Source organism: Cibotium barometz, chromosome 56 (genome assembly GCF_041138505.1).
Source record: "Cibotium barometz isolate CiBa-2024 chromosome 56, ASM4113850v1, whole genome shotgun sequence".
Classification (NCBI taxonomy): domain Eukaryota; kingdom Viridiplantae; phylum Streptophyta; class Polypodiopsida; order Cyatheales; family Cibotiaceae; genus Cibotium; species Cibotium barometz.
This window is the reverse complement of record NC_141101.1, coordinates 24459726-24486945: the sequence shown is the minus strand read 5'-3', so window position 1 is coordinate 24486945 and position 27220 is coordinate 24459726. Positions and strand designations below refer to the sequence as shown.

General features: G+C 45.6%; 1 protein-coding gene across 4 annotated transcripts; it reads left to right on the top strand.

Annotated features, from left to right (window-relative positions):
• On the top strand, positions 1-27220 carry LOC147607046 (glycosylinositol phosphorylceramide mannosyl transferase 1-like). 4 transcript variants are annotated; one of them, XM_086790915.1, is made up of 6 exons: positions 119-1343; positions 21524-21778; positions 21884-21938; positions 22032-22201; positions 22299-22369; positions 26471-27220. In XM_086790915.1, exons 1-6 carry the CDS (start codon positions 1177-1179, stop codon positions 26629-26631), a joined length of 879 nt encoding a protein of 292 aa, XP_086647041.1. In that variant the 5' UTR covers positions 119-1176; the 3' UTR covers positions 26632-27220. The 4 variants fall into 4 exon arrangements, with proteins under 4 accessions (XP_086647039.1, XP_086647040.1, XP_086647042.1 ...); XM_086790913.1 differs by having other exon boundaries at positions 1-1343; positions 21524-21938; XM_086790914.1 differs by having other exon boundaries at positions 41-1343; positions 21533-21938.

Sequence of the window (27220 nt, the reverse complement as noted above, 5' to 3'; positions counted from 1 at the left end):
AAGAAAAAATTCATATATGGGATAGTCAGTGTCGACAAGCGGACGCCCAACATAAGAAAAATTCTCATACGGTAGCGTACCTTTCAAAAAAATCACGAGGAAACGTGGCTGCAGAAAACACGACCCCGAGAGAGAGGAGAGCGCGCGCGCAGAGAGGATCAGGACAGCGCAGTGTTTGCAGTGCCGTGTTTCTTTCATCCCCGGAAGCCGGCAGAGAATTCTCTCTCTCTCTCTCTCTCTCTCTCTCTCTCTCTCTCTCTGCTGCGATAAACAACACAATTCAGAGAGAGAGAGAGAGAGAGAGAGCAGATCAGGGCTTTGTGGGATATATTAGGATTTTTCCTGCACGTTTTCGTTTTGGTGACTCCCCCGGCGGCCCTCCGGCGAGAGTTACTGTGCAAAATCGTACGGTACCATAAAGCTTCGAGCAGGCCATCAGCATATGAGAGGGGCCCCAAGAGCGCTTAGAGAAAGTGGATATTAAGCATAGAGACTTCGGAAGTTAGGATTTCTGGTCGGGTAATCGAAAATTAGGATTTGCAGCTTGGCATAGGTCGTAGGACAGGGAATCCGATATTGGGGTTCTTTTCGGTACACGCAGGGAATCGAATATTAGGGTTTGTGCCGTTGGTTTGTTTTAGGTTTGTTCCCTACGCAGAGGAATCTCAAAGTAGGATGCCCTGGCCAAGGTCGTACACAGAGAATCGGAAAGAAGGGCCAGCAAGAAATCACGGTTTACAGCAATGATAGGACGGGGAGAATATGAGTAACTGGAAATGAGGATTTTGTGCTCAGGAAAGAGGGGAGTACGGGGTCTGTGTAGTTAGAGTTTACAGGTAGGGAAGGAAGGAAGGTTCTGATTAACCTGCATTTTAGGGTTTGCAGGCGTTCAGGGGTTTTAACTACAGAAAATTGGGGTGGCTGGGTTCTGTAGCTTGACAAAGTGGGGAAGAATCTCCCAGTTTTACAAAACAGGAAGGCACAACTAAACCTGGTTTTCAAGGGAAAACATGATCCTTTAAGCTAACCATGATCCAGTAAGCAGGGCAAGGACAGGCGACTCCCCCCCCCCCTTCCCAGGCAACAGCAGATTTCTAATAGCAGTAGAGTTCCTTCACCAGCAGCACATCAGGATTTTAAGGTGTTTTGGTTGCCCTCGTGCAAAGAAGGGTGAGGATGATGAAGGGGGCACACGGCCGCTTGCGCAAAAGGAACTTCATGTGGCTCTTCAACAATAGGATTAGGTTCCTCGTGGGCCTTTGCATGTTCATGGGCCTTTTTGTGCTAGCAGGTCGGGTGTCCTCTATCATGGGATGGCGCCACCACAATCACAAATGGGACAGGTAACTTTGTGATGAGCATTATCAATGTCTTGCAGCATTTGACTTGTGACTCGGATCATTGCTTGTTGACTGTATTTGGATGGTTGGCTACTACCTTTTCCCACATGGGTGTGCTATTTTGTGTATGCCCATATGGGTGTAAGGCTGTCATGGTGTGGTGCTAGTGGTATTTGGGTTTAGATGTTCTACTATGTAGTTTATGCTGTGATGTTATTAAGACTACATATTTTGCAACAGGGCATTATATAGTTCCGAGGTTTGATAGTTTGGATGTAGTAGGATCAGGTGCTACTCTTCATTTTTTCTCCTTGGGAAAAGTGGTTTTATGTATAAGAAAGAACCCTACCAATACAACACCATGATTCTCTTAAGGAATATCTAACTCCATCTATCGATCATATGCCGGACATTGTAGATTGACATGGTACCAAGAGAGTTTAGAGAGAGAGAGAGTATTGCACAACCGAATGATTACTTGATTGATTGATGTGTAAACCTTCACCAAGAACAATGCTTTTATAGGCATGCAGCCTTATCTTTTGACCCAAAGAAATCACACACACACACACACTCACACTCAATGAGTGTTACATGGCACATTTATCCTATCCACACCTAAGGGTGTGTTCACATACACATACACAAGGCTCCGAATCCCAACAAAACCCCCTTTGGAGCGAAGGTGGAGATGCTTGCGAAAACCTTCAATAGTCATAATGGTTTGGACTCTAGATTGCACAACGTACTCAAAGGAGTCACAACAACACCAACACTTGGACTCTCATGTTCGGCTTGATATAAGAGCTTGACCATCTAATGACAGCTTACATCTGCTTTCTAAAAAAAACCCCTTGCTCTAGGTAGGGATATGAAATGGGAGCGAAGCCTTTTACAACAAACACACAAAGATTGTTTAATTCAGTTTTTTTGGGGACTTCCCGGGTAGAGAATCCTTGACGCACACACATAGGATTTTAGAAAGCCCAATCATAATCTTCCTCATTAAGAGAAATATCTTCCATAGTTGTAAATTCTTGCTCTCTGTGGCCCTGAATGTCTCAGCTTCAGGGACATCTTCTTCTTTAGCTTATTGTACAAGGTTGGCATGTGGCTTTTCCTACTCTTTGGCTCTTTTTGAAGCATCTTTCCTCGTTGTGTCGAAGCTTTTTACAGTAGTTGCATGTGAAAGGCCTTGTTCCCCTTCTTCCACTGGGTTACCATAGCTCTCTTAGAATTGACCCCTTTCTCAAATTGACTTTTGAGATGACAGTGTACCTCAATCAGTCATATCATCATATGATGTCTCTCGAGCTATCCTCAAAAATGTTAGAATTTGGAGATATCTTCTATACTGGATAGAAGCACAACTGTCTTATATTTCACTTGGCAATGTATCTGCAAAGAAATTTCTATACTCACTTAGAAAATTCGGCCACAAGTAAGAGAATCTACGTAGACATTGCTATGTTCTACATTATCATGTACAATAACCTAGTACAAAGAAACACTCTTTTTTACTGCTTTATTGATTTGAACATGAGATACAACCAAGAGTGTTTCTTGAAGTGCGAAGTGGCTTGGTCTTCTAGCTCTTGCGGAGATCAAGGCGTGCATGCTACGGTTTTCCAAGCAATATATCACATCCACAAAGAGGCACAATAAGAAAGTTCTCGTGGTTGAGGTAGCCTTGGATGTGGATTCATAGCTTTCCAATGAGAGGAGTGACTTTCACAAACTTCTCAATGCATGTATCTGTTAGAAGTCATCTCCTGTCTTTACCAGACACCAGGGCCTTTGTTGTGGGTGTGCCCGCCCTTTGTAGGTGTTTTCTCATTTTTCCTCACTCCCCGTATTTTTCCCCCATTTTTTCCATTTTTCTGTGGCTTGGGGGGCAGCCCGGAGGTGGCAGGAGGCTGACAGCATAGCTTTATACTTGGCTTTGGTTGCTCGTTGAGAGTCATCACACGACGAGCAAAGCAGCGAGCCTCAGTATGACCTGTCCTGCCATAGTAATCAGATTCATTGCTTTTGTCCTTGGACTCCTTTGAATCCTGTTTACCCTTGCCTTTGCCTTGGTTTTTGTTGTTGTTGGAGTTCCCTTTTCTGGCTTTGCCTTTGCCCTTGTCAGAGGCAACAAAAGCAGACTCCGACTTGTCTTTTCCGTGAAGCATACACTTGTCGTGGGGATAACTCACGACTTCCTCAAAAGAGGGGAGAGGATCACGGAAATAAATATTATCCTTAAAAGAATCAAAGGAAGCATGCAATTTACCAAGAAGTTTATGGATGGGATTGTTGATGGTGCTCCTGTATCCCTCAAGCTGCAGCTTGATATGGGTGAACTCTCGAATCTTCTCAATCAAGTTATCTGACTTATTGATTGTAAGCGTCTCCAGATTTGACTCCAATTAGGCAATCTTCACTATCGAAACTCTCCCATATCTCCTCTGGATCTCCGTCCATGTCTGATGAGCATTACTCCAGGTAGAGACAAACTGTGCTTGTATAGATGGAGTCATGCAATGGATGATGATAAGACGAGCCTAAGCATCCAATATACTTCTCAAAGCAGGGTCCACCTGTAAAAGGAAGGGCAACTGAACACGGAAAATCTAATCAATCATGAAATCTGAAAATACACATAAGCATGCCAGATAAAACAAGATGACAAATCTGCATAGTACACACTAGGGGCTGGAAGATGGGCTGACCCCCCCCCCCCCTCTCGTTATGGTTAGATTACCAAAAAGGAGTCTGCTTCCAATACAACTTTGCGGGTGCTCAGGGTTCACCACTGGCTGCACCTGTTTCTTCCAATACAATATGAAAACAAGAAAACATCACATAAACTGAATCGCTGACAATTGTCAGCACAAGTAAGCATTCCGGGCATCAAGCATGCAGGACAACTATGGACAGCCCATAGCACTCCCACATCAGCCCGGGACAACTCAACATCATCTTCTTCCTGTCTGGCTCATAGAGCAAGTCAACCAGCCCTCAAAGGCTGTTTTCAGTAGTCAACCAGCCCTCAGTAGCCTCAGAAGAAAGCGACCAGTAGTTGTACACAAGCCTGCAAACCCCCAGTCGGAAGGAAAACTGTCTAGATGCCCATAACCAGCTCTTCCTCTCTGTTTTTAACCTCTGTCCAGCCTCTGTTCAAGCTGTAAATCAGCCGGCCAGCTGCAGAAGGAGTCGGCCAGCACCTCCCAGGCACCTGATAGGTATTCGTTGCGATAGAAGGCTGTAAACAGCTTGGAGAAGCAGTCGACCAGCCCCCATGCACGTGGAAAAGTAGGCGCATGGAGTTTTCTCCCATAATAGGGCTTCCCTGCTGAAAATAACCCACACGTGTGCTTTTTTGGTCCAGAAAGGGGGCGCCTACATGAAGGAGGTCCAAATAATGTCCAGTGCCCAGTTTTTGGCCGCCATGTGTATTAAATAAGTCCTGCTCTGCTCAATGTGTACTCACTTATAAGTTGTCTGGCCACTTATAAGCGAGTGTGAACCTGCATCAATAATTATTAGCATGTGAACTCATAAAGCTGTAAATTGAGTTTTTGGGAATACTTACTACCTGCAAAACACATGTAGACCACCTGTCAATCCCAAAGAGGTGTGCACATACACGTCCACCGGGTGCCCAGGCGTCCCCGGCCCCATGGACAACAGAGGAAGAAATCTCAAGCATTGTCTAGCCAAACAAGACAAGTCATCCAAAGATAAAATCAAAGTCATGCACACACATGAATGCAATTATATTGGAAGAAACACCCATCTGCTCAGTTGTATCCGACCGATAAAATGTCCAAGGCTCACGATCCTTCCGGAAATCATAAATACAAAAGATCTCCAAGATAGCTAGTCCCAGAGAATTTCATCATGTCAGGCTCCATGGGTCATACATATACATCATGTCAGGCCCCACAAGCCACACATTTTGGCGTAATTCACGCACTACACAAATACGATTTTGCATCATCAGAAACCCATCTCTAATCGAATAAGATGGGACAGCAATACCATGATTCAAATCAGCCCAAATAAGCTGAAAATCTGTGTCCAAAGCATACATATCTCGCATCCTTGATAAGTCATGATGGTAGGCAATAGTTACGGCATGCACTTGTGGCCTGCGTGACAAAGCATCCACCACCAAATTCTTCTTGCCCAGGGTATGCAAAATCTAAAAATGGAACATGGACAAGAAGTTTGCCCCCTTAAATGCTTTTCCAAGAGTTTAGGTTGTGTAAGAAAGTGCCGTAAACTCTGGTGGTCTGTTTTTACCATAAATTCAGTCCCCAAAAGATAATGCTTCCATGTTTGAAGGGCATGAATAGCGGCTAATAACTCTTTCTCATAAACCTGCAAATTCAATTCCGCATGTTGCAGGCAGCGGCTTTCAAAAGCCGATGCATGTCCCTCTTGGTTCAAAACAGCCCCAAACAATCTCCGCATGCATCACACTCGACCACAAAAGGCCTATGCAAATCTGGAATAATAAGAACTGGCCCTGATATGATGGCATCCTTCAACTTTTGAAAAGTTGTCTTTTCGAGTTCCGACCAACGGAATGCTACTTTCTTCTTCGTTAGATCATGTAACGGTGAAGCTAAGAAAGCAAAGTGTGAATAAATCGACGATAATACGAGCATAAACCAATAAAGCTTCTAACTTGATGCACATTCTGCAGTTCTGGCCAATCCTTGATTGCTTGAATCTTTGCTGGATCCATGCGTACTCATCCTTGGAAACAATATGTCTAAATAGTGAATTTCTGACAAGAAGAATTCACTTTTCTTCCCATTGATGAAAAGCTTATGTTTCCTTAGCTCTTCAAAAACAATGGCAAGATGCTCTTTATGTTCAGCCTCACTCTTTGAAAAAATGATAGTATCATCAAAGAAAGTTCCTGTGAACTTGTCTTCGGGGGAGATCGGTAACTTCAATGCTCAGAAATCAGCACACTTTTCATGACGGAATTAACGCACAAAACTGAATGAAGATGTGCAGAAAATAGAGAGAGAGAGGGAGAGATGGAGAGGACACAGTATTGGGTCCAAATACCCTCTGTAGGACTCCCACCACGGATGGTGTATTTGCTTTATTAGAATGATGTAAATCTGAAAAGAAAATATAGAAACTTGACCTTTCTTGGCTGAGAAATCCCTGCCCTTGACCTTCAGTCCTTCACCCCTTTGCGTTAGCAAACCCTTGGCTGTCTTGGCCCCTTGGATTGCTTGAGCACTTGGTGAAATATGAGATAACACAATGACTTGTGGGCTCACCTATTTATACTCCCAATAAATAGCAGTCGGCCAGCTCTTATCCAGGCGGCCAGTTCTATTTTCTGCCCACGATTGTAAATCAGCTTTTAATGCTAGAAAATTCACGTAAAAGGCTGCGCTTCTTTCCCTTGTTGGTTGGGCATCATGCGCCTGAAATCCAAGGGGCTGGACACTGAATCTATGGTGTTTTGGGGACTGGGCAGCCTGTATGGGCTGCTCCAAACTTGCCCTACAGCCCTATAAATGCTTCATGTACTGTCGACTGCCCCTAGCATGCCCCTAGGATTGTCCCTACAGCGTCTTCATGGCTGGTGGGTTCAGCCAGGGCCTTCCTGGCCCTCATGGGGGTGGTTTTAGACTTTCCCCATGCCACACAAAGACTTGGGGTAGCCCTATGGGCTGGCCTCTATTCCTAAAAGCAATAACTATCTACACAATGATCTGGCATCTGGTACCATACCAGATACACAAAATCACTGACATCATTCCAGAGGGAGAATCACAGTGCGGACTGGCATTGTTTCATGTGCAGGATAGTGTACACCTGACCTTGGACTCATGTGCAGGGGACAATGCACACCTGACCTCGGACGATTGAGATGGATCCTTGGCTGACTCGTCCCGGACTGGCGCTCACATGGGACCAGTTTACCATCCCAGGTCCTGCACCTTCTGTACAGACATGTCGACGTGGCATCCAAGTGTGGGATGCACGTGACATCCCCTTCTGCTTAACTTGACGGAAGTTGCATAGCCTCCAAATAATCTGTCAATAACGTCGGATAGTCTTCAAAAAACTCTTTGTCAAGCCATACCGCTTCGTGTGTCCCTCGGTCTTGAAACTTCGTGAGGAACTGTCTTTGTCTTCGGCCGGAGCCATGCTTGAAACGGTGCAAAAGGATTTGTTCCGGAACCATAACTTCTGTTTCATCAACAATATCTGGTTCCGCCTCGTCTTTAACTTCTGAAGGGATAGGACTTGCATATGGCTTTAACCAACTGACGTGAAAGACATTGCATAGTCCAACTCGCTTCATAATCCGAAGATAAACCCAGTCCCCTTCCGAAAACTTCATATCCCTTCGGTCTTTATTGGCGTGTCGAGTGTAGGCCTCTTGCGCTTTAGCCAACTTGTCTTTAACTGACTCTAAAATCTCCTGGTAAGACTCCGTCACTCTGTTTGCTTCAGGTATTGAAGGCGAGGTCAAATGCTGCCTCATATGGAGTCTTGCCAATAGCTGAAGAAAAAGAATCATTCGAAACAGCTTGAACTAAAGGCAAATAAGATTCCCACTTTGCTGATATGTGAAAGACAAAAGAAACTGAAGTAATTGAAAAGCTGGTATCTACAATGGGAAAAAGTGTTGGATGATGAGAAGTCAAGGGGGAGGAGTGGTGGTGGGACTGGAGTGATGACTGGCATAGGATGGCGTAGGTGCAGCAGAGGTAGAAGGTGCTAAAGGAGGTTGTAGAGGCTGAACTAGAGCAACCAAGCTGGCTTTCCATTGGCAAAGTTGATCGACTTCGGCTCTTTCCAGGGTAACAGTGGCTTCGGCAACTTGAAGTCGTGCTTCCAAAGTAGTGATATGCAAACGAAGCTCAGATATGGTAGCTTCACTAGCAACTGTGTCGTGCTGTTGAATGGTCATGGCAGCAATCTGCCAGCGGAGATCAGAGATGAGTGTCGCGAGGTAAATATTTTCGCGAAGGTCGCAGAGGGCTTGAACGGTTTCGTCGTAACAACTCGGGTGAGCCTAAGAAAACCCTGATCCAGGTTGGTAATAGCTGCATTGAATTTGGTAGCTGCCGTCTCAGCGCTTGGAAACCTGCGGTTTGGATCAGGAGACCCAGTCAAGACTGTGGACCGAGGGCGAGAGTGGGGTGCTTACGAAGAGGGATGAGGAGATGAAGGCCGAGAGGTTGAAGGCAGAGAGGTTGCAATAGATACTGGGGCAGCGGGTGGCACAGTCGTCGAGGCGGACGGGATAGGAGCTGCAGCATAGGAGAGGTTTGGAGCAGAGATAGGAGGGGGCAAAGGTGCAGACCTCCTCCCGATGAGATGAAATGGGCGCTCGTATAGAGGGATTTGGGCGACCCGTTGAGGGGTGTCCTGAACCACCCTAGGGCGCTTGTGACGGGCGGAGGGTGCAGACGAAGAGGCTGGTGCGGAGGGTGTAGAAGTGGGTGCTGATGAAGAAGCTGGTATAGAGGGTGTAGCAGTGGTTACAGGGTTGGCAGAGGGTGCTGACGAAGAAATCGGGGGAGGGTGTGCTGACGAAGAAACCAAGGAAGGGGGTGTTGACAAAGCCGGGGGAGAGGGTGTAGAAGTGGTGGTGGGGCGTGTGCGACGGAGTGTGCCCAGCATTGCCGAAGCTCCGGGAAGACGAAAAAGAAAGGTAATGAACGGAGCAGAAGGGAGCGTAAAGCGAGAAGTGGCCTACTTCTTGAATTGGGTGGTGAAGCGCTTGCTTCGATCGTGAAGGTTAGTGTATATGAGTTTGGGAAAGGGATAGGGTTTGACTAAGAAAAGCATCGGCAAGAATGGAGTTGGGGATGGATGGTGATGAGGGGGGTTCTCTAAGAAGGAAGAAAAAATAAAAAAAGGCGGAAGATTTGATGAAAGCGGGAATATGATGAATGCCTAGGGTCGAGATAGGTCTTACACTAATCCATCAAGGTGGTCAATGGTAAACCACAGAAAGATTGTGTAGTAGGTTGAGGGATAGGTGGAAAGTTTAAAGCATGAGCAAGGCTATCGGGGGTCATGTAGCCAATAGAGAGAGGCGTGGAAATTGATGGAGATAGGCACACAGGAGGGGTTCATCAATGTTGGGAAGGGCGAGAGATGCAAGGGCTTGACAATGCAGAGTAGAGATGTTAGGAGGAGAAAAAATGGAAGTGAATGAAGGCAGGGGGGAAAGGTATGAAATTTGAATTGTGAAAGGTGCAAGGGAAGTGTGTGGGAGAGACGGAGATGCTAAAGAGATGCGCGAAGACTTACTGGGGGATTTAGGTGGTCTGCGGGATGGAGCTTTTGCAGGTGCCGATGAATCAGATGCGGAAGAAGAATTCGAGTAGCCTCCACGACTCGGGCGATAGGCTTCGTCAGAGGAGGAATAGTCACCAGAAGAGGATGCAGAGTCGGATACTGTAGAGGGGGAGTGGCTAGCAGATAGGGAGTGTGCTGACGCCATGGTGGGATGCCGTAGGTGGATGGTGAGCTGCTGTCGTGTTGGGCGCTGCAGCAATTCTGCGAGTAATTGGAGGAGAATTTTAGACGAGGGAAGTGGCCGGTGGGTATGGGGGCGAGGGTTGGAGGGCGGTGAGGATGGCCGAGGGTTGGACCGAGAGGCGAGGAGGGCGATCGAGAGCGGATGGCGAGGAGGTGGGCGAGAGGATTGCGCGAGAGGGGGTGGGCGAGAGGATCAGGCGAGAGGGGGTGGTGAGGGCGGGAGGGGCGAGAATCGATGGGCGAGAGGGGGTGGCAAGGTGAAGGGCGAGAGTGGGAGAGGAGAGGGGTGGACAAGAGTGGTGGGCGATGGGCGAGAGGAGAAGGGCGATACGGGATGGCGAGGTGAAGGATGAGAGGTTGCTTTTCAATTTTGCTGCTTCTTTTTCTTTTTTTTTGGGGGGGGGTTATATAAATCATAAAATAATGGTAAAGGGTAGTGGAAAAAGGAGCTAAAAGGGTGTCTTCTTTCTTTTTTTTAAAAGAAAAATAGATATAAGAAATAATAAGAATGAGAGAGAATAGAAAAAGAAAGAATAGAGGAATTATTTATCTGTTCAAATGGATAGAGGCAAAGAAAAGCAAAGAAAAGAAAAGGATTAATTGGGTTGAGAAGTATACTTCTTGATGCGGGAGCCGTTGATCAAAGGGAGCAGGGTTCCATCAAGATGGGCGAGTTGAACAGCGTCTTGCGGAAGAATCTCTGTGACAATGTATGGCCCTTGCCAAGCCGGAACTAGCTTCTTGGCCCTTTTTAGAAATTTGGCTTGGTACAGGAGTACCTGGTCTCCCTCTTGGAACTGCGGTCTACAAAGGTGACAATCCTGCCAGGCTTTACGATGATGTTGCTCAGCATTGAGAACTTGAGCGGCCAAGAGTCTGGTCTCCTCTAGGCTTGTTAAGCGAAATACTGCAATAGTACATGCGGTAGCAAAGCTAGGGAGCTTTGTGATGCCGACACGAGTAGAGCCTGTGTTAAATTCGAATGGTGAGATTGCTTCGAGACCATAAGCTAGCTAGAAAGGGGTGTGCTGTGTTGTGGCCTTGAAAGCAGTGCGATAAGCCCAAAGAGTTCCATAGATCGCTTGGCCCCATGTGTGCGGGTGAGAGTGACACGTTTTTCAGAGAACAGTGCCCAAGACCTTGTTGGTGCTCTCGGCCTGTCCATTGGCCTTGGGGTAGTAAGCACAAGATTTCCGATGAAAGACTTTGTAGTGAGTGAAGAGATGAGAGCGCATTTCGTTGATGAAGTGTGAACCCCGATCGCTGGTGATTTCAAGAGGACACCCATACCTGCTGAAGATATGCTCATAGAGAAATTCGGCCACTGTAGCTACTGTGTTGTCCCTTGTTGCCTAAACCTCAGCCCATGAACCTCAGCCCACTTGGTGGCATAGTCTGTGGCGACCAGGAGATATTTTGCTTGAGAGGGACGTGCCATTGGGTCTATAGGCCCCACAAAATCGATGCCCCACCGCTCAAAGGGAAGCCAAGATAATGAGATGTGAAGGGGTCGATTCACTTGGCGAGAGGGTTTCGGGCCACACCTTTGGCAAATGTCACAATGTTGGACATGCAGATTGTTATCTCTGAACATAAATGGTCACCATAGGCCACTCTTAGAAGATTCGGTGTGCAATGATGTGACCGGGATAGTGACCGCTAGATGGACCAACATGTGCATCCTCAAAGATAGAGGGAACTTCATGTGGACTAACACAACATCTCATAACACTGTTTGCGCCGGCTTTGTAGGGTTGTCCTCCGATGAATTGAAAGGGCTTACTCTTGAACGGGAGGCAGCGTTTATCTCGCAGTGTAGCCATGGACGGGTAAGAGCCTGTAGCTAGCAATTAAAGAACATCCCCATACCAATCGGGGGCAGCATCTACCTTAAATAAGACACTATCCAGAAGATCATCAGAAATACTTGAAGTTGGTTCACCCCGGCGTCGATGCGCGAAAGATGGTCAGCCATGACATGATGTTTCCTGGAGCTCAGAAGACGTCGAAGTCGAACTCCTGGAAGACAAGGAGCCAAAGCCATACTCAACCATCGACTTGAGGTTTGTTGAGGAGATACTTCAGGGCATGGTGGTCAGTGATGACAATGAAATGGGAACCCAAGAGATAATGGCAAAACTTCTAAAGCACGTAGACTATTGCTAGTCATTCTCTCTCTGTAGTGTTGTAATTTTGTACTGCTGAAGTCAGAAGGCGACTGGTATAGTAGATGGGCTGATCCGAATTGTGCTCGTTGTCTGGCTGAGCGAGTACAGCACCCAAAGCTGTTAGGCTAGCATCGGTGAAGGAGCTAGAAGCAGATACAAGGAGCTAGAAGGTCTTTATGGGTTCGGTCCCGTAGAATAAGATGGTTTATAAGAGACCGATCTTCTATAGAATCTTTGATAATTTCATGGAGGTGGGTGTATGATGGTCTTGATGGTGGAGTACAACCATAGAGGATAATGTAGAGATTGGGATAATGGATAGGCAACCCTAAAGTGACTTTTAAGAGGTTTTTTGTCATAGGCATGAAGTAGGGTTCCTCCAACTTTAAGGAAATTTGAGGGACCAATCTGGCGACACTAGGATAGGGGCTTTTGTGAGACAACGTTTGAGAAAAGAAAAGGCATTGGAGGCAGAAGGGGACCAAATGAAAGGAGTAGAGAGGCTAGTGAGCTTGGTGAGAGGAAGGGCTATGTCGGCGTACATGCGGATGACGCAGCGATGGTAGCCCGTGTGGCCGACGAAGCTCTTTGTGCCCTTGGGATTGATCAAAGGTGAAAGACGAAGGATAGCCATCTTCTTTGGATCAGGAGCAAGACCCTCAATAAGCTAACTAATGTCCAATCGGGAGTAGGTCAACCAAACCAAACATCCGACGAGAACCCGATACTGTCTCAAATCAATCCCCGGTGTAGCCGGCACCCTTGTCGTGGGAACGGCTCGAGATGACATGGCAAAAGGGGAAGTGACTTGGAGTGACTTGGACTTGGTGGATAGCCGGCCACGGGACAGCTGGCCAGATGTTGCTCAGCATCCGGTGCTGAGAGGGGGTATTAGCATTTCATCCGTGTATGCTGCCCATATTTGTTCCCTTTTATGGCCCTTGATTGTGGGCCGGCCACCCTTATTTTTTCCCCATTTTTTCCCTTTTTCCTGTTGGAATATATCATCTCCAGAGGGTCTACATGGACCTTTTCATGCTTGTTCTGGTCATTTTTATGAGGCCTTGCATTGGCATATATTTAGCATATATTATTTAGGATTTTTCTACCATTTTTTAGGCCTTTTTATAGCATTTTTATGCTACATGACAGTTGTCAACCTGCTACAACTGACCAACCAACTCATAGGAGGGATATATAAGGGTGCACACCCTTCCCCTCATATTTCATCTCATTCTTGCATATGTACTTGAGGTCATTGGCTGTAACAATAGTCTCTTATGCTTGTAAGCACCTACGGGCTTCCCTCGTGCTCATTTTCAGCAATAATTAACTGTTCACAGCCTTCTACAGTTTGTGGTTTGGGTCTACAACCTGTGTTTGCTCTTTTTTTCATGGTATTAGAGCCAAATGCTGATCTACAGGTAAGAAACTGCTGCGTTTTTCCAATTGGAGCAGAGGCTTCATCAATTTGCTGTGTTTTCTGCATCTGTACTATTGGACTACTACGTTTTTGCTGTTGAAGGCTGGAGCTCTCTTCTAGGTGCTCAGGATAGGTTCCTGAGAGATTTGCTTTCTCTATTTCTCTTTTCCCACCCTCCCTCCCTTTCTTCTTTCTCTCCTCTTGTTGTGCACAGCTTGAGAGGAGGCTATTTGCTGTTTTTTTTTACAGCCCTCTTGCTTCATAGAAGGTTTCTTGTTAGAGGACATGGCTTCAAGAGATTTCTCTACTGCTGCTCCTTCTCTAGTTGATACTCCAGCACCATCACAACCTGGATCCCAGGCTCCCGCTCCACAGGTGGTTCCTCTTCCTAATCTTTCTTCTCTAAGTTTCTCTCATCCAGGTCTTGCTCCCACCCCTACCCGTATGCCTGTTAGAATTTGTGCATCTCTGTGTTTTGGGGCTTTACCATTTATTTGGTATTTTACTTGATTTTCTCCTATTTATTTGTCCAGGGCCAGTCAGCCAGCCCTAGAGGCAGTCGGCCAGGTCCCTATTGCACTATATAAGGAGTTCCCCATTATTCACTCATTCATCCACTTCCCTTGCACATTGTTCAACACTCATTTGCTGGCTATTGCCATTGTAAAGCTTTACTGCTATTATAAAAGATGATCTGTCCAACTCTCTCAATATCCTTTACACTCTCTCATATGTTTACTGTTTATGCTTCAGCCTGTGCTATCTCCTTCATGGTATCATATGCTTAGGTCCAGGCTGCTCCAAACTCTGCAAATCTGCCCACCTTTCCCTCCTTTGCTGTGCGTTTTTCTCCATATCTCTCCTGGCTGCAGATCCGTGGCAACAAGTGGCTGCATTTCCCAACTTTGCTGCGTTTTCAGGTCCAGCCAGCCTGCTGTTTGCTGCCGGCCAGTTTTGGTGGCTGCATTTTGTCCTACAGAGGCAAGCCGGCCAGTTTACTTGGCTGCGTTTTCTTCTACAGAGGCAAAAGGTGGAGTTGTGGCTGTGTTTTCTGCAATAGCATCTGTTTTTTGGTGAGTTCTTTGCATTTGGTGCTGCCAGACAAGTGGCCCTACATTGTCTTCTTCCTCCACGAGTCCCTGCCCTTCCGGTAGGAGGTTCCCACTGGATCTTGGACTGTTTTGCTGCTGTCCAGCCTCTTTCTCTCTCAGGTTTGAGAGGGGGCTGATTGTTCTTGGTGCCTCGCTTTGTTGGAAAGCACTCGAGAGAAGTGTTTGAGAGTTGAGATTTGTTCTTTGCCGCTGTGGATATGGCTCCCCCCTGTACGAACAAGGATGACAAGTTGAAAGGACCCAACTATGCTCATTGGAAGCTTCATATGCGGATTTGGTTCATCCACAAAGGTTTGTGGGACATTGTTCAGGGCACTGAAAGGAAGCCCAAGCGTCCACAAAACTCTAGGAGGTGGACTCAAGATCAGGAGGATGAATTTGCTACGGAATTACGAGACTGGGAGAATCGGGACTCGAAGGCGTGTGCAGACCATCACAGAGGAGGTCTCACCGGCCGTGCAAACTCTCACCAGTGCTCATCAAGTATGGTCAAAATTGGAGGATCTCTTTGCTCGAGATTCATCGATGAGGGCAGTTACCTTGCAAGAGCAGCTTTACGGTTTGTTATTCCCTAAAGGCAGTTCCATGCAGTCTTTTCACATGATGGCCAAGGTTATCCATGACCAGTTACTGGCTATGGGTGCTACTTTGTCCTCTTCTCAGCTGGCTGCTCTTATCCTTTGATGGCAACGCGCTTAGACTATCTACCCATGGACTACTGGAGTCGGCTACTTACCTACCATAGGCTATTTTGGTCGACCTCTACCAAGGGCTACTAGATGGCTACTACACACGTTCCTGGTAGGAGCAGATATATATCACATCCTCATCACATCAGTTTTGTATCTCATCCTGGGGCACTTAGCCCCTTAGTTTTCCTTTGTAGCTGCACTATTTTCTCTTACAGTAGTCTAGCTTGGTGCTTTCCCTACATTTAGGCCCATCGAGCCATAACAAAAGGAGCGGAGTGTGTGTTGATTTATGTCCACTCTCAGTCTAATGCTGTTCAGACAGCACCTGCAGTGGAGCAGTGGATGGTTGGTCTTTTGTCTCAATACAGCAACATTATGTTGCGAGATGACCCACCCAGTAGATCTGAGGACCATCGCATAGAGTTGGTTCCTGGTTTAGAGCCTCCCAGCAAATTTCCCAACCGCCTTTCTAAGGCATTGGAGAAAGAAAGAAAGAGAGGGATTTGGAACAATAGTTATTCCAGCTACTCCGGTGTGGATTTATTGCGCCTTTCTCATCCTCATTTGTCTCTCCCATTTTGTTTGTCCAAAAGAAGGATAAGACTGCACGCTTATGTGTGGATTACAAGGTGCTAAATAAGCTAACAATTAAGAATAGATTCCCCATGTCTAGAATAGAGTACATCCTAGAGCGACTCAATGGTGCAAATTTTGTCTCTAAGATAGATTGTAAAAGTGGCTGCCATCAGGTTCGAATCTTTGAGGCAGACATTCCAAAAACCGCCTTCAGGACTGAGCATGACCACTATGAATTTGTGGTGATGCCATTTGGAATCACCAATGCACTAGCAACGTTCAACAAGATGATGTCTCAGGTTTTTTATGATCTCATTGGGAAATGCATCTTCATCTTTCTAGATGACATCCTTATCTTCTTAGGGACTACAAAGAAGCATAAGCGAGATGTGGCACAAGTTTTGCAACTCGTGCAAGACAATGAGTTGTTTATCAATGCCAAGAAGAGTGAGTTTGGAGTACTAGAAATACATTACTCGGGCTACATCAGTAGTTCATCAGGTATTAGCCTTGACCTTGAAAAGGTACATGCCATTCTAAGTTGGGATATTCCCTAGACAACCCAGGAAATTTGTTCATTTGTGGGTCTTTGTTAGGCCTACAGCACACATATGGACAAGTTTTTTGACCTTGCAACACCTCTCACCGACTTGCTCAAGGGCGTGAAGACTCATTGCCAGAAAGTCTCTGTCACGGGCAAGGCTTTAGAGGCATTCCAATTTCCAAGCAATGAAGAAAGTTCACTTTCCAGAGGGACCTTCTCACGACATCAATATGGACTTCTTAGGCCCTCTTCCCACCTTAGTTGGATCTAGAAACACACAATGTATGACAATTGTGGACAGATTCAGTAAGTTTTGCATGCTTATTCTATGCAAGGAGACGGTCACAGTCGAGAACATAGCTCGCTTGTTCATTCGGTTTTGGTATCCCATTGGTGGTTTGCCACGGACAATCACATCAGATAGAGATCCTAAAATTCACGTCTCATTTTTGGAGAGCATTGTTTGATAATTTTGAGACTAAATTACAGCTGTCCAGGGCATTCCATCCTCAAACAGATGGCCAAAATAGAAATGTATAATCAATTGGCTTTTGACGTTCTCAAATCATACTGCCATGATCAGCAGTCGAAATGGGAACAATATCTTCCATTGGTTCAGGCAATCCTTACTCATCGAGTATTTGTCGGACGCCGTATGAGGTAGCATTTGGTTGCTGGTTATCTCTTTTGACGAGAGTGGTATCACCATCTCTAGAGGCCAACAAGACAACCGAAACATTTTTGGAGATCATTGAGTCAATTAAGGAGCGCCTTGCCAAAGCTTAGGAAGCTTATATGTGGCAAGCCAAAAAATCTAGGTGAGATGTCAACTTTAAGGAAGGGGATTGGGTATATCTCCGCATTATGAAGCAACGGCCAAAGCAAGTGGGCAAGCATTGTCCCAAGCTTTCATTCCGAAGTTTCGGCCCGTTTCTCGTCATTTAGAAGTTAAGTGATGTCTCTTTAAAGTTAAAGTTGCCGGAAAGTTGGCCTATGCACAATGTCTTTCATGTTTCTTGGCTGAAGCAATATGTAGGTCCAACATTGCAGGATGTATGAGAAAAGCAACGACGAGATATGATCAATGAGGTAGAATTCATAGAGCCAGAACAAATTCTCCTCCACAGATGGAAGCATGGTTCCGGTCGAAGAATCCGACAGTTTTATACGAAATTCAAGGACCGAGGAACCCACGAAGCAATATGGCTGGATGAAGAGTTCTTTGAGGAGTACCCCCTGTGGTGGACTACTTGGAAGCCCTGAACCTGCCACCAAGTTAAGCAGGAGAGAATGCCACGTGCACCTTGCACTGGGGTACACAGTGACACACTGGCATCATCATTAGTGCAATATTTGAATAGATGTAATACCTTTTTCTAGGAATATTTGAACATACGTAATACCTTTTTCTAGGAATATTTGACGTACGCCATGACCCCATTGCAAGCCCTCAGTCTAGGGATAGTTAGGCACGAGCTACGTAGGTCAGTCTCCAAGCCATAGAGGTCAGTCCGGAGTTAGTCCTCTTAACCCAATTGGAGAATTCATTAGATAGGTACATTTGGCGCTCAGCCTCAGCATGTAGTTGCATTGCTATGGACCAGCCAAAGGCCATCCAATAGCATGGCCAGCCCATAAGGTCAATAACTAGGCGGCAAAAGGAGCCAATCGGCAACCTGTAAGTACCCCTACTTGCAGTCAGCCAGCAATAGATGCCTTAGTGCATCAGTCGGCCAACACCAAACCATTCAGCATCATGTCGGCCAGGGGTTATCAGTCAGCCAGGCTCAAGCATCTCGTTGGTATCCATCACCGGAACCAGACATGGGAGTTCGTTCCGAGGCCCAAAAATAGGAAGGTAATAGGAACTAAATGGATCTATAAAGCCAAATATAAAGCTGATGGTTCCTTGGACAAATATTAAGCCAGTATGGTTGCAAAGGGATATGCTCAGTTGGAGGGCATTGACTACAATGAGACCTTTGCACCCACCACTCGGATGTCAACCATAAGAGTAGTGCTGGCTGTTGCTGTAAGCAAAGGATGGTCCATCAGCCAGATGGACGTGAAGGCAACTTTCTTAAATGGAGAATTTAAAGAGGAGGTTTATGTGGAGCAACCTCCAAGGTTTGAGGATGGTGAAGATCTTGTGTGCACATTAAATAAGGCTCTATATGGGCTAAAACAAGCTTCGAGGTCCTAGTATATACGCATAGATCAATTCTTTCTCATGCATGGGTTTACTAGATGTACTTTCATTTCCAATTTGTACATATTTTCAAGAAATGCAGCCATAGTTGTCATCATCCTGTATTTAGATGACTGAATATTAACAGGGAGTGATCAACCCATGGTGAAGATGGTTCAGCATATGCTCAATAAGGAGTTGGAGATTACAGATCTGGGCCAGGTGACTACTTCATTGGGGTGGAAATTGCATATAAAGCTAATGGTATCTTCATATCACAAAGGGAGTACTGCCTAGGTGCTAAAATTCAGATGGATGAAGCTAAGCCCATGAAAACCTCAATGGAGGTGAATCTCAAGTTTACCAATTCTCTTCCTCTCCTCTTGTCATTCCTTCGCTGTATAGGTGGCTGGTTGGATCTTTGCTTCATCTCATTCATACCTGCCTTGATATTTCTGCACTTAAGAGTACTTAGATTCATCAAGGGCACCATTGATTATGGAGCTATTTACAAGAGGGGTGAGCCATTCTGTTTACAGGTATTCACTGATGCTGACTGGGCGGGAGATGTGGACTGCCACAACTGGTTACTGTTTTTCCATTGGAACAGGTGTTATTTCCTGCTGCAGCAGTGTCTCTCTCACATCCGTGGAGTCGGCCCGCATTGCTACGTGTGAAGTAGTTTGGCTACTAAAGCTCTTAAAGGATTAAGGACAAGCACAAGAGGATGTAGTGGTGGTGCCAAATCTGCCTCTAAATCTACTCATATACGTGCTAAGAAAGATAATCATGTCCATGAGCATCGGGATTAATAGATGCACATGACATCCCCTCTTGCTAATCTTGTAGCACTGGGGTACTCCATACACCTTTGCTTTGATTCTGTTCTGGTCCAATTGAAGACTTCACTTCATATCCTTCGGCTCAATCCCCAAGTTCTTTGACTTGGTCTTTAAGTTTGCTCCGTGTCTTGATCTTTTGAATCACATGTACTCTCATCCTCCTCACAAGATTCAGAGAGATTTTCTGGAAGCTCCTCGAAAACTGTCGGGCTGACCTCATCCTCCTCCAAATAGGATTGGGAGAGATCTATCTTCTTGGAAACTATTTGGCTTACCTCATCCTCCTCCGGGCTGAAACCCTAAAAACAAAAACCCTAATTTGGTTTTTCCACTTTCCACATTGAATCTAGGGCTGAAAACACTGTTGCTAGGGCTGAACTCATGTAAAATACAAAAACCCTAATTTTGGCCTACAAACCCTAATTTCAGAAATCCTAATTCAGTGTGCAAAAAACCCAAGCTAAGGACTACCCTAGTTTAGCAATCACACAGAAGACAAGGTAGACCTAATCTACTGTATATTCCAAACATGAATATTGACAATGATCTTGGATCTTGACCCAGATCCAATTTGTGCATGCTAATCTACGTGTATACAAAAGTTGCTGATTCCACAGCCTTTTGCCTAGAACAGCCTCTATGCGGGGGTTCTCGCCAGCACTTGTGAGATGCTTGAGAGATCTATTTGATTTCTACCTTTCCATGTGCTTTGACCTCCTTTATCTAGGGATAGAATGGAAAGTCGTGTTCATGTCGGTTTTGCCTTTTGACCTACATAATTATGTCCAAAAAGTCATATTTGGCCTCCAAACCATGCCCAAAAGGTGTCCCATCCATGGGCGCATGTCCCGAGTACTTCTGGGCACTTGTAGGGCCTCAAAATCAAGTCCAATTCTTCCTCTAAATATGCCCATACACTTGCTAGGAAAGATAATCATGTCCATGAGCATTGGGATTAACAGATAATCTGAAAAGCCGCTCAACAAATTCTTGTGCCAATTGAGTTGCTTCTAGAATCACTCTTGTGGGGAAAAAGCTTGCCATCTTCATCAACAAATCTACCACTATTGAGATAGCATCATGTCCTCTTGGCAACGACAATAAAACCCATGGAAATATTGCCCTCTACTGATTCGTGGCAATCCGACAATAAAACCGGATGAAACATTTTGACTGACTAACAAATTTTGAGTGTTGGTCTAAATTCCCATCTAGTTTTCCTTGTCTCTCTCGTCCTCGTTTATCTTGAAGACAAGATATATGACCTCCTCAACTAGAGGTTGACTCCCAAAAACTGGGAAGTATAAACACTCAACCTCCTCAACTAGAGGTTTACTTCCAAAAGCTAGGAAGCATATTCACTCAGCCTCCTCAACTAGAGGTTTATTGCCAAAAACTAGTAAGCATATTCACTCAACCTCGTCAACTAGAGTTTTACTTCCAAAAACTAGAAAGTATAAATGCATGTGAACTGGCTATTTATGACTGGAGGGTTATCTATAGCAACAATTATCACTATATAAGTGAGGCGTGGGTTATTAATAATGAACATTAGCCACCCGTATCCGCCTACCTTCCTAATCTCAGGCCCCCCTAACCTTGCCAGATTAGAGTCTAATCCCAAGGGTGGTTATTAGGTACGTAACACGAAGTCTCGCCATGTGTCGCAAAATCCCCCTCTTACTCATGGTCATTCCTGTTACTTTGCTTCGGCGGGTGCTACTCTTCTTGTATTATTCCAAGCCTGGATGCAAGCAATAGCATGAGCTACAAGTGTCAAGTATCTAACATTTTGCTGTTTTGATGCATATGAGCCTATTTGGGGTGAATGCTCTCTCTGTACTACGGTGGTGTCTTTGCTGCCTTTCCAGCTGGTTATGTACGATTAAATAGTAGCATTGGTAACACAGCTGGGTAGGTGCTCTTTAGTGCTAGCCTTTATCACGCTTGTGTTTGCCTTTACCTTAAACATGCGGTGTTTGTCTTAAGCTGCAAGAACTACATAAACCTTGTGGGCATTGATGATGTAATAGGGTGTAGTGTATACCAGCATTACTGCTGTTGGATGCATAACAGTTTGTTTTGAAGCTTTCTATTCTGTATTTGATGTTTCAGTTTACTCAGGCAGGAGCGCTTTACTGTGCTGATCAACACTTGGAGGCGCCCCGACTTACTGAAGAAATCCGTTCAACACTACTCGCTTTGCCCTAATGTAGATTCTATCCGTGTTGTATGGAGCGAGTCCACGGACCCACCGTCTGACATGTTGCTCTCTGATCTGCAATCATCCGTCAAAGCTGCTTCCCGGAAATCTACCCATACTATCAAGCTCAAAATTGACATGCATGATGAGGACAATCTCAACACCAGGTTTAAGCCCCTCGATGACCTTGCCACGAATGCAATCTTTTCCGTTGATGATGATATTGTGGTTCCATGTGACACCCTGGCATTTGCATTCACTGTATGGTCTAGTGCTCGTGACAGCATGGTGGGTTTTGTGCCGAGGATGCATTGGCTCCACCCCGAGGTGTGATTTTACCTAAGTCGGTTTGTTTCTTGACTTCTTTTAATCTTCCTTTATACTTACTTGAATCTGATCACGATATGGTTGTCTCCGTAGAAGCATGAGTCTAACCAACCACACTTTTCGTATGGTGGCTGGTGGTCTGTATGGTGGACCGGAACATACAGCATGGTGTTATCAAAATGTGCATTTTTCCACGGGAAGTATCTTGACCTCTACACTAATCACATGCCAGCTCAAATCAGAGACTTTGTAACAGAGGAAAGGTGAGATATATTTGGGTGCAAAAGTTGGTGACTTGGCTCTGTTTTATGTTTGTGGCTTTTATTTCAGGACCCATCTGATTCTGTTTGCCTTTTGCAGAAATTGTGAAGATATTGCGATGTCATTTCTTGTTGCTAATGTGACTGGTGGTCCTCCCATTTGGGTTAAAGGTACCTTTTATTGGCTGGAAAGTGTGGGTTGTGTGTGTGTGTGGCAATGATCCTCTCCAAAATGCTTGATGAATTGGAGATATTTCATAGAGGCACAAGCTATGCATGACATAGTTGTCAAAGTTTGTTGGCGAGGTCCCAACTCCATCCACATGTTTTTGCCCGAGAAGTGCTGTTGCCAACCTGGTCGACATGTTTGGATCCAACTTGCCAGCCAATCTTTTCCAACTTTGATCACAATATTGGAAAGTGCTAGCTGTGGCAAGTTGGGGAATGCAACATTACATCAAGCCTGGCCTTAGGAAATCGATCAATGTCAACGAAGGGATAGTGAGCGCTGCTGTAGCAGCTGTACCATTACCATTCTGGTACATCGCATCCAACTCTTGTGCTCACAGTGCACACCCATGTTGTCAAGTGCACCCAATGCTCTTGGCTGGTATGCAGACATGACTGCAATGTAAGGGTAAAATTTTGTTAACCTTTGGGTTGGAGATGTGTGCTGAGCATTTTGTGAGCCCTAGTCCAGGGTCAAGAAGTTGGCTACGGTAGGCTAGTGAGTCGCCCATGCAAAGTCCCACACAGTTTTGTAACCCTTTTGGAGTTGAAGTGTGTACAATTTCCATTGAGACTATATTAGGCCAAGTGCTGGGCGCTGGACAAGTCTTCTAAGTGAGTTGGGCAGTCTTTTTAAAGTGCCAATGGCTAAAAAGGTCAATTGATTGAACACTCTAAAAGAGACGCCAATTGGGGGAGGCGTTGAGTCGTCTATATATACAAGGCTGGGCTTTTCACTGTACATCACATGAGTAGTCAGTTATCAATGCAAATCAGCACAGTCCTCATTCAAGAGCTCGTGTCTACTTATGTATGCATCCCTATGCCTGCTTTTTCTTTCATTTGCATCTTGCAGCAGCATACACAGCAGCTGGCAGGCTTGAGCTTCTGTGTTTTACTTGTGGGCATGTGTTCAGCCTTTTTGGGGCTCAATTCAGCACTTGGATAAGCCCGTTTGCTGCTACCCGTAGCCTCCAGGTCTGCCCAGCAATTTGTGTTGGTTTTCGTCCTGCTGAAACAGCAAATGCAGACTGCATACACCTTTGCTTTGCAATCAGCTTGCTCAGGGTGTGAACATCCCCTCCCCCTTAAATTTGGATAAGTGTGCCATGTGTCACTTGTCTAGTATGTATGTGTGATTCCCTTGAGTCAAAAGATAAATCTTACAGTCTACAAAGCATGTACCTGGTGTAAGCTTCAACACAATCAATAGAATTATCATTGAGTCGTGCACATACTCTCTCTTTGATTATTGCTACTTCTCTCTCTCTTTCTCTACATATGCACACCATGGGTATGTTTGATGCCCTGACCTATGTAGTTCTCTAACCCTAATACCATAATTGGTATCAGAGCTCTGGGTCGTCACTGCTTCATGCTGCTGGCCAAATCCTCTACAGCTCTTGTGAGTCTCAGCTCTGTGCAGCACCTCTAGCATTGTCGCCTTCCTCTGCAAGTGGTGAAGCCTTCGTGAAGCAATGTTTTTTTAAAAAAACTTTAAGGTTTTTATAACCTTTAAGTCGCCATGAGGCAGCACCTTACACTTGGAAGTGTTGGAGGGGTTATCTCCACTATTCTGGGTGCTTCCCCATTGTTTCTGCACCTCTGGAGGACCTGCCTGAAAGGGTGCACAGAGCGGAAGCAAGATGAGCACTAGAGTGTGCTTTAGAGAAGTGCAAGAGAGAGAGAGAGAGATATGAAGCTAAAAAGTTGAATATATTGCAATGAAAGCAATCCCGAGCAAGAGACATAATAGTGATGCGTTGTGCGCGCGGGTGAATGTGCACGTGCGAGTGTGTGTGTGTGTGTGTGTGCGTGTGCGCGCGCGCGCATACATGTGTGCACACGTGCACGGGTGCATGTTTCAATGCTCTCCATTGGTGCTTAGTCTTCGTGAGTGGCGTTAGAGGCAGGGCCTTGGGGGTCTACACACCCATTTGGATTTGTCATTCATGAGTGCATTTGTGGGGATCTGGGGCATGGGTTTCTTTGATCTTGGCACCCAGATGTGGGGGTTCCCTCCGTAAAATCCTTGTGCTTCTAGCAATTTTGTCAGGATCCAGCGAAGCATCCACTTCTGAGGTGGTACTGGGTATTGAGGCCGTCTCTTGGATCTTTTGGGCTTCAAAGGTTGTGTTGATGATGGGGTTCTTGGGACCAAAACAGATGGGTTCCCTTTGTAGAAGCCGTGGGCTTCTAGTAGCTTGACGGGGATCCAATGGGTCTCAGGATTCGGATTCGGATAGAACTTTGTTGCATGGAGCTTCTGCTTGGTAGGTCCCCACTCATGGTTGGACTTTGGGCCAAATGGTGACTGCCAAATCTTTGCTTGGGTGTCGAATTTGCCTTGGCTAGCCATGGTACTCTTGGGTACCCACTCCTTCTTAATGACCTCTCCTAGAGTTTGTTGAAGTTGACGTTTTGGGGGTTGGTCTTCGTCTCTGTCGGCGAGGTTTTGGTTCTCCCATAGGATTGGAGGGGGTGGCTGATGCGGTGAGGCGAGAGTGTTGTGAAGTGGTGGCTTGTAAGTGGAGGACGAGGCTTGGGATGTTGATAGGTTCGGGGTGGCCTCATCCAGCAAGGGTACGGTAACCATTCCGTAGGAGAGCTTGAGCGTTGTGGTCCTCCTTTGATAGCTGACGATGCAATCCATTCCCTTATGAGGATGATGCTCTCTCTCATTGTACCTGCGGGGGTTACTTAAAACTTGCACGATGCAGGTTTAGATCCAATTAGAAACTTTGCTTCAAAACAACGAATGGTCATGGATTGGGAATTGTTTACTGTGGTAATGGTTGTTATGGAAGGTGTGATGGGTGAGTGGCCTGACAAAACATTGTGGCTAACCCCAGTGTCCACCAAAGCTGTCCATGTTGCTACATGGTCTTCTTGGGGGGACTCTAGCTCAAGGCAAGTGGGTTCCATGGGTGTTTCTATTTCGGCCGCATCATGGAGATGTGTTGCATGTACATAGATTTGTACGCTTGGGGATGTACGGCCTCTTTGGGTCTTCTTTTGTCGGGTGGCCGCCTCGACACGCTTCTCCTGTTTTTCGTTGTTAGTCTCTCCTTCCTCTTTTTTCTTATGGATTTTGAAGAGCATGTCTTGGGTTAAAGGTCCATAATAGCGCTTCAGCTTACTACCATTGAAGTATCCTTTCATCTCAATCCCATCCAGGGTCTTGAGGAGCAATTTTTGTGACTCGGTAGGGACATTGGCCTGTGTACTCAAGTTTCGATTTGGTGTCTTTGACACTGTACATCAGCACCATGTCTCTTACCTCTATACACTAGTCCTTGTGTTTATTGTTGAACCAGCTTGTGCCGTAGTTTTTCAACCATCAATCCGTAAACGGATCGCAATCTTAACTCACTATGTTGCTCTAAGGCAACTAACCTCTCCATGAGAGGGTTTCATGTGGGCTTGGGTAGTTGGAGGCGCTGAACCTATGGTTGGGTGGTGAGTCGCTGGCGACAATCTATTGTGGCCATACAATGCATACGATGTCGGGTCTATTAAACCTCATGTAGGGTTTCTCTGGTATGCGATCAAACCATGGTCCTCAGGGGTTCTACGTTAGATGATCCTTGGTTAGGCCATGTGGGGGGGACCTTACAAGAGTGATGCATTACCGCCATCGATGGAAGTGATTGAACTTGGAGAGATTGCAAGCTGCAAGCACACTCTTGTCCACCTTGCCTGTCATGGCTGCCCTTGGCATTCTGGACATGCTCATGCTGCACCTCACCCACAGGCTTCACCTCTGTATCCTATGCAGGTGAAATGCAAGGCATCTGGCTCCATGCCACCCATGCCAAGATAGATTTAACATCACCAGATCCCATCTGTGAAACATTCTCCTTGGCTAAGGAAGCTTTTCACTAGGAGCTTGCTGCTCCACATCCAGCAAATCATATCATTTATTCATTTATGTTTTTCCTCTTAAGTTCATATGTTTGGTTATGTTTTCTGGTCTTATAAAGGGGTATAGCTTTTGATGTTGGAATTTCTATTTTTTCTGATAAGGAGTTCTTGTTGCTGCAGGAAAGCTGTTTGAGATTGGTACCACTGGCATTAGTAGTTTAAAGGGGCACAGCAAGCACAGAACAGTTTGTTTAAATAAGTTTGTGGACATGTATAGACACATGCCGCTTGTGCCAAGCAATGTTAAGGCTATGGATGCACGATCCGCACGGTTTTGGTGAGGAAAAGTTACAGACTCCATTTTATAGGGCAATTTTCCTCGTTTGCTATGAGGAACCGGAAGTTTCACATTTTCTCTCCACTGTATTATAATCTTCTTTGGGGGAAGTTCTGGCCTTGTATACACAGGAAAATTTACAGAGCTTCATTGGATAGGCTTTCCTTGATGGTGTGCTTTACTAAAAGCATTTGTCGAGAAGTGCTGTTGCACTCCCACTGCCTCAACCTTCGGCATTTCAAGGATGTCACATCGTTTGAGGTACAGCACATGTATGTATCTCTAGCAGAGATCATCATGATTGTTGCAGAGGGCATTTGTGCTTTCAACCACCTGGGTTTGATTGCTTGTGCCTGTCAGTGCTATGGAAATTTTGGATGAGAGGCCACCATTGCAGAATTTGTGGCAGTTGTATCAGGCTGGTGAGCTAGTGTGCAGGAGTGGATGAAATCTACAGACTTTTTTCATCTTTTGATAGTGGCATGGTCACATGTTTTATGACTCATGAGTCAGCCAGACATTTGTTCATACAACATTAAGCTAGGGGCTTGTATTATTTTATTATGGACAGTAATTTTTCAGATTTTGGAGTA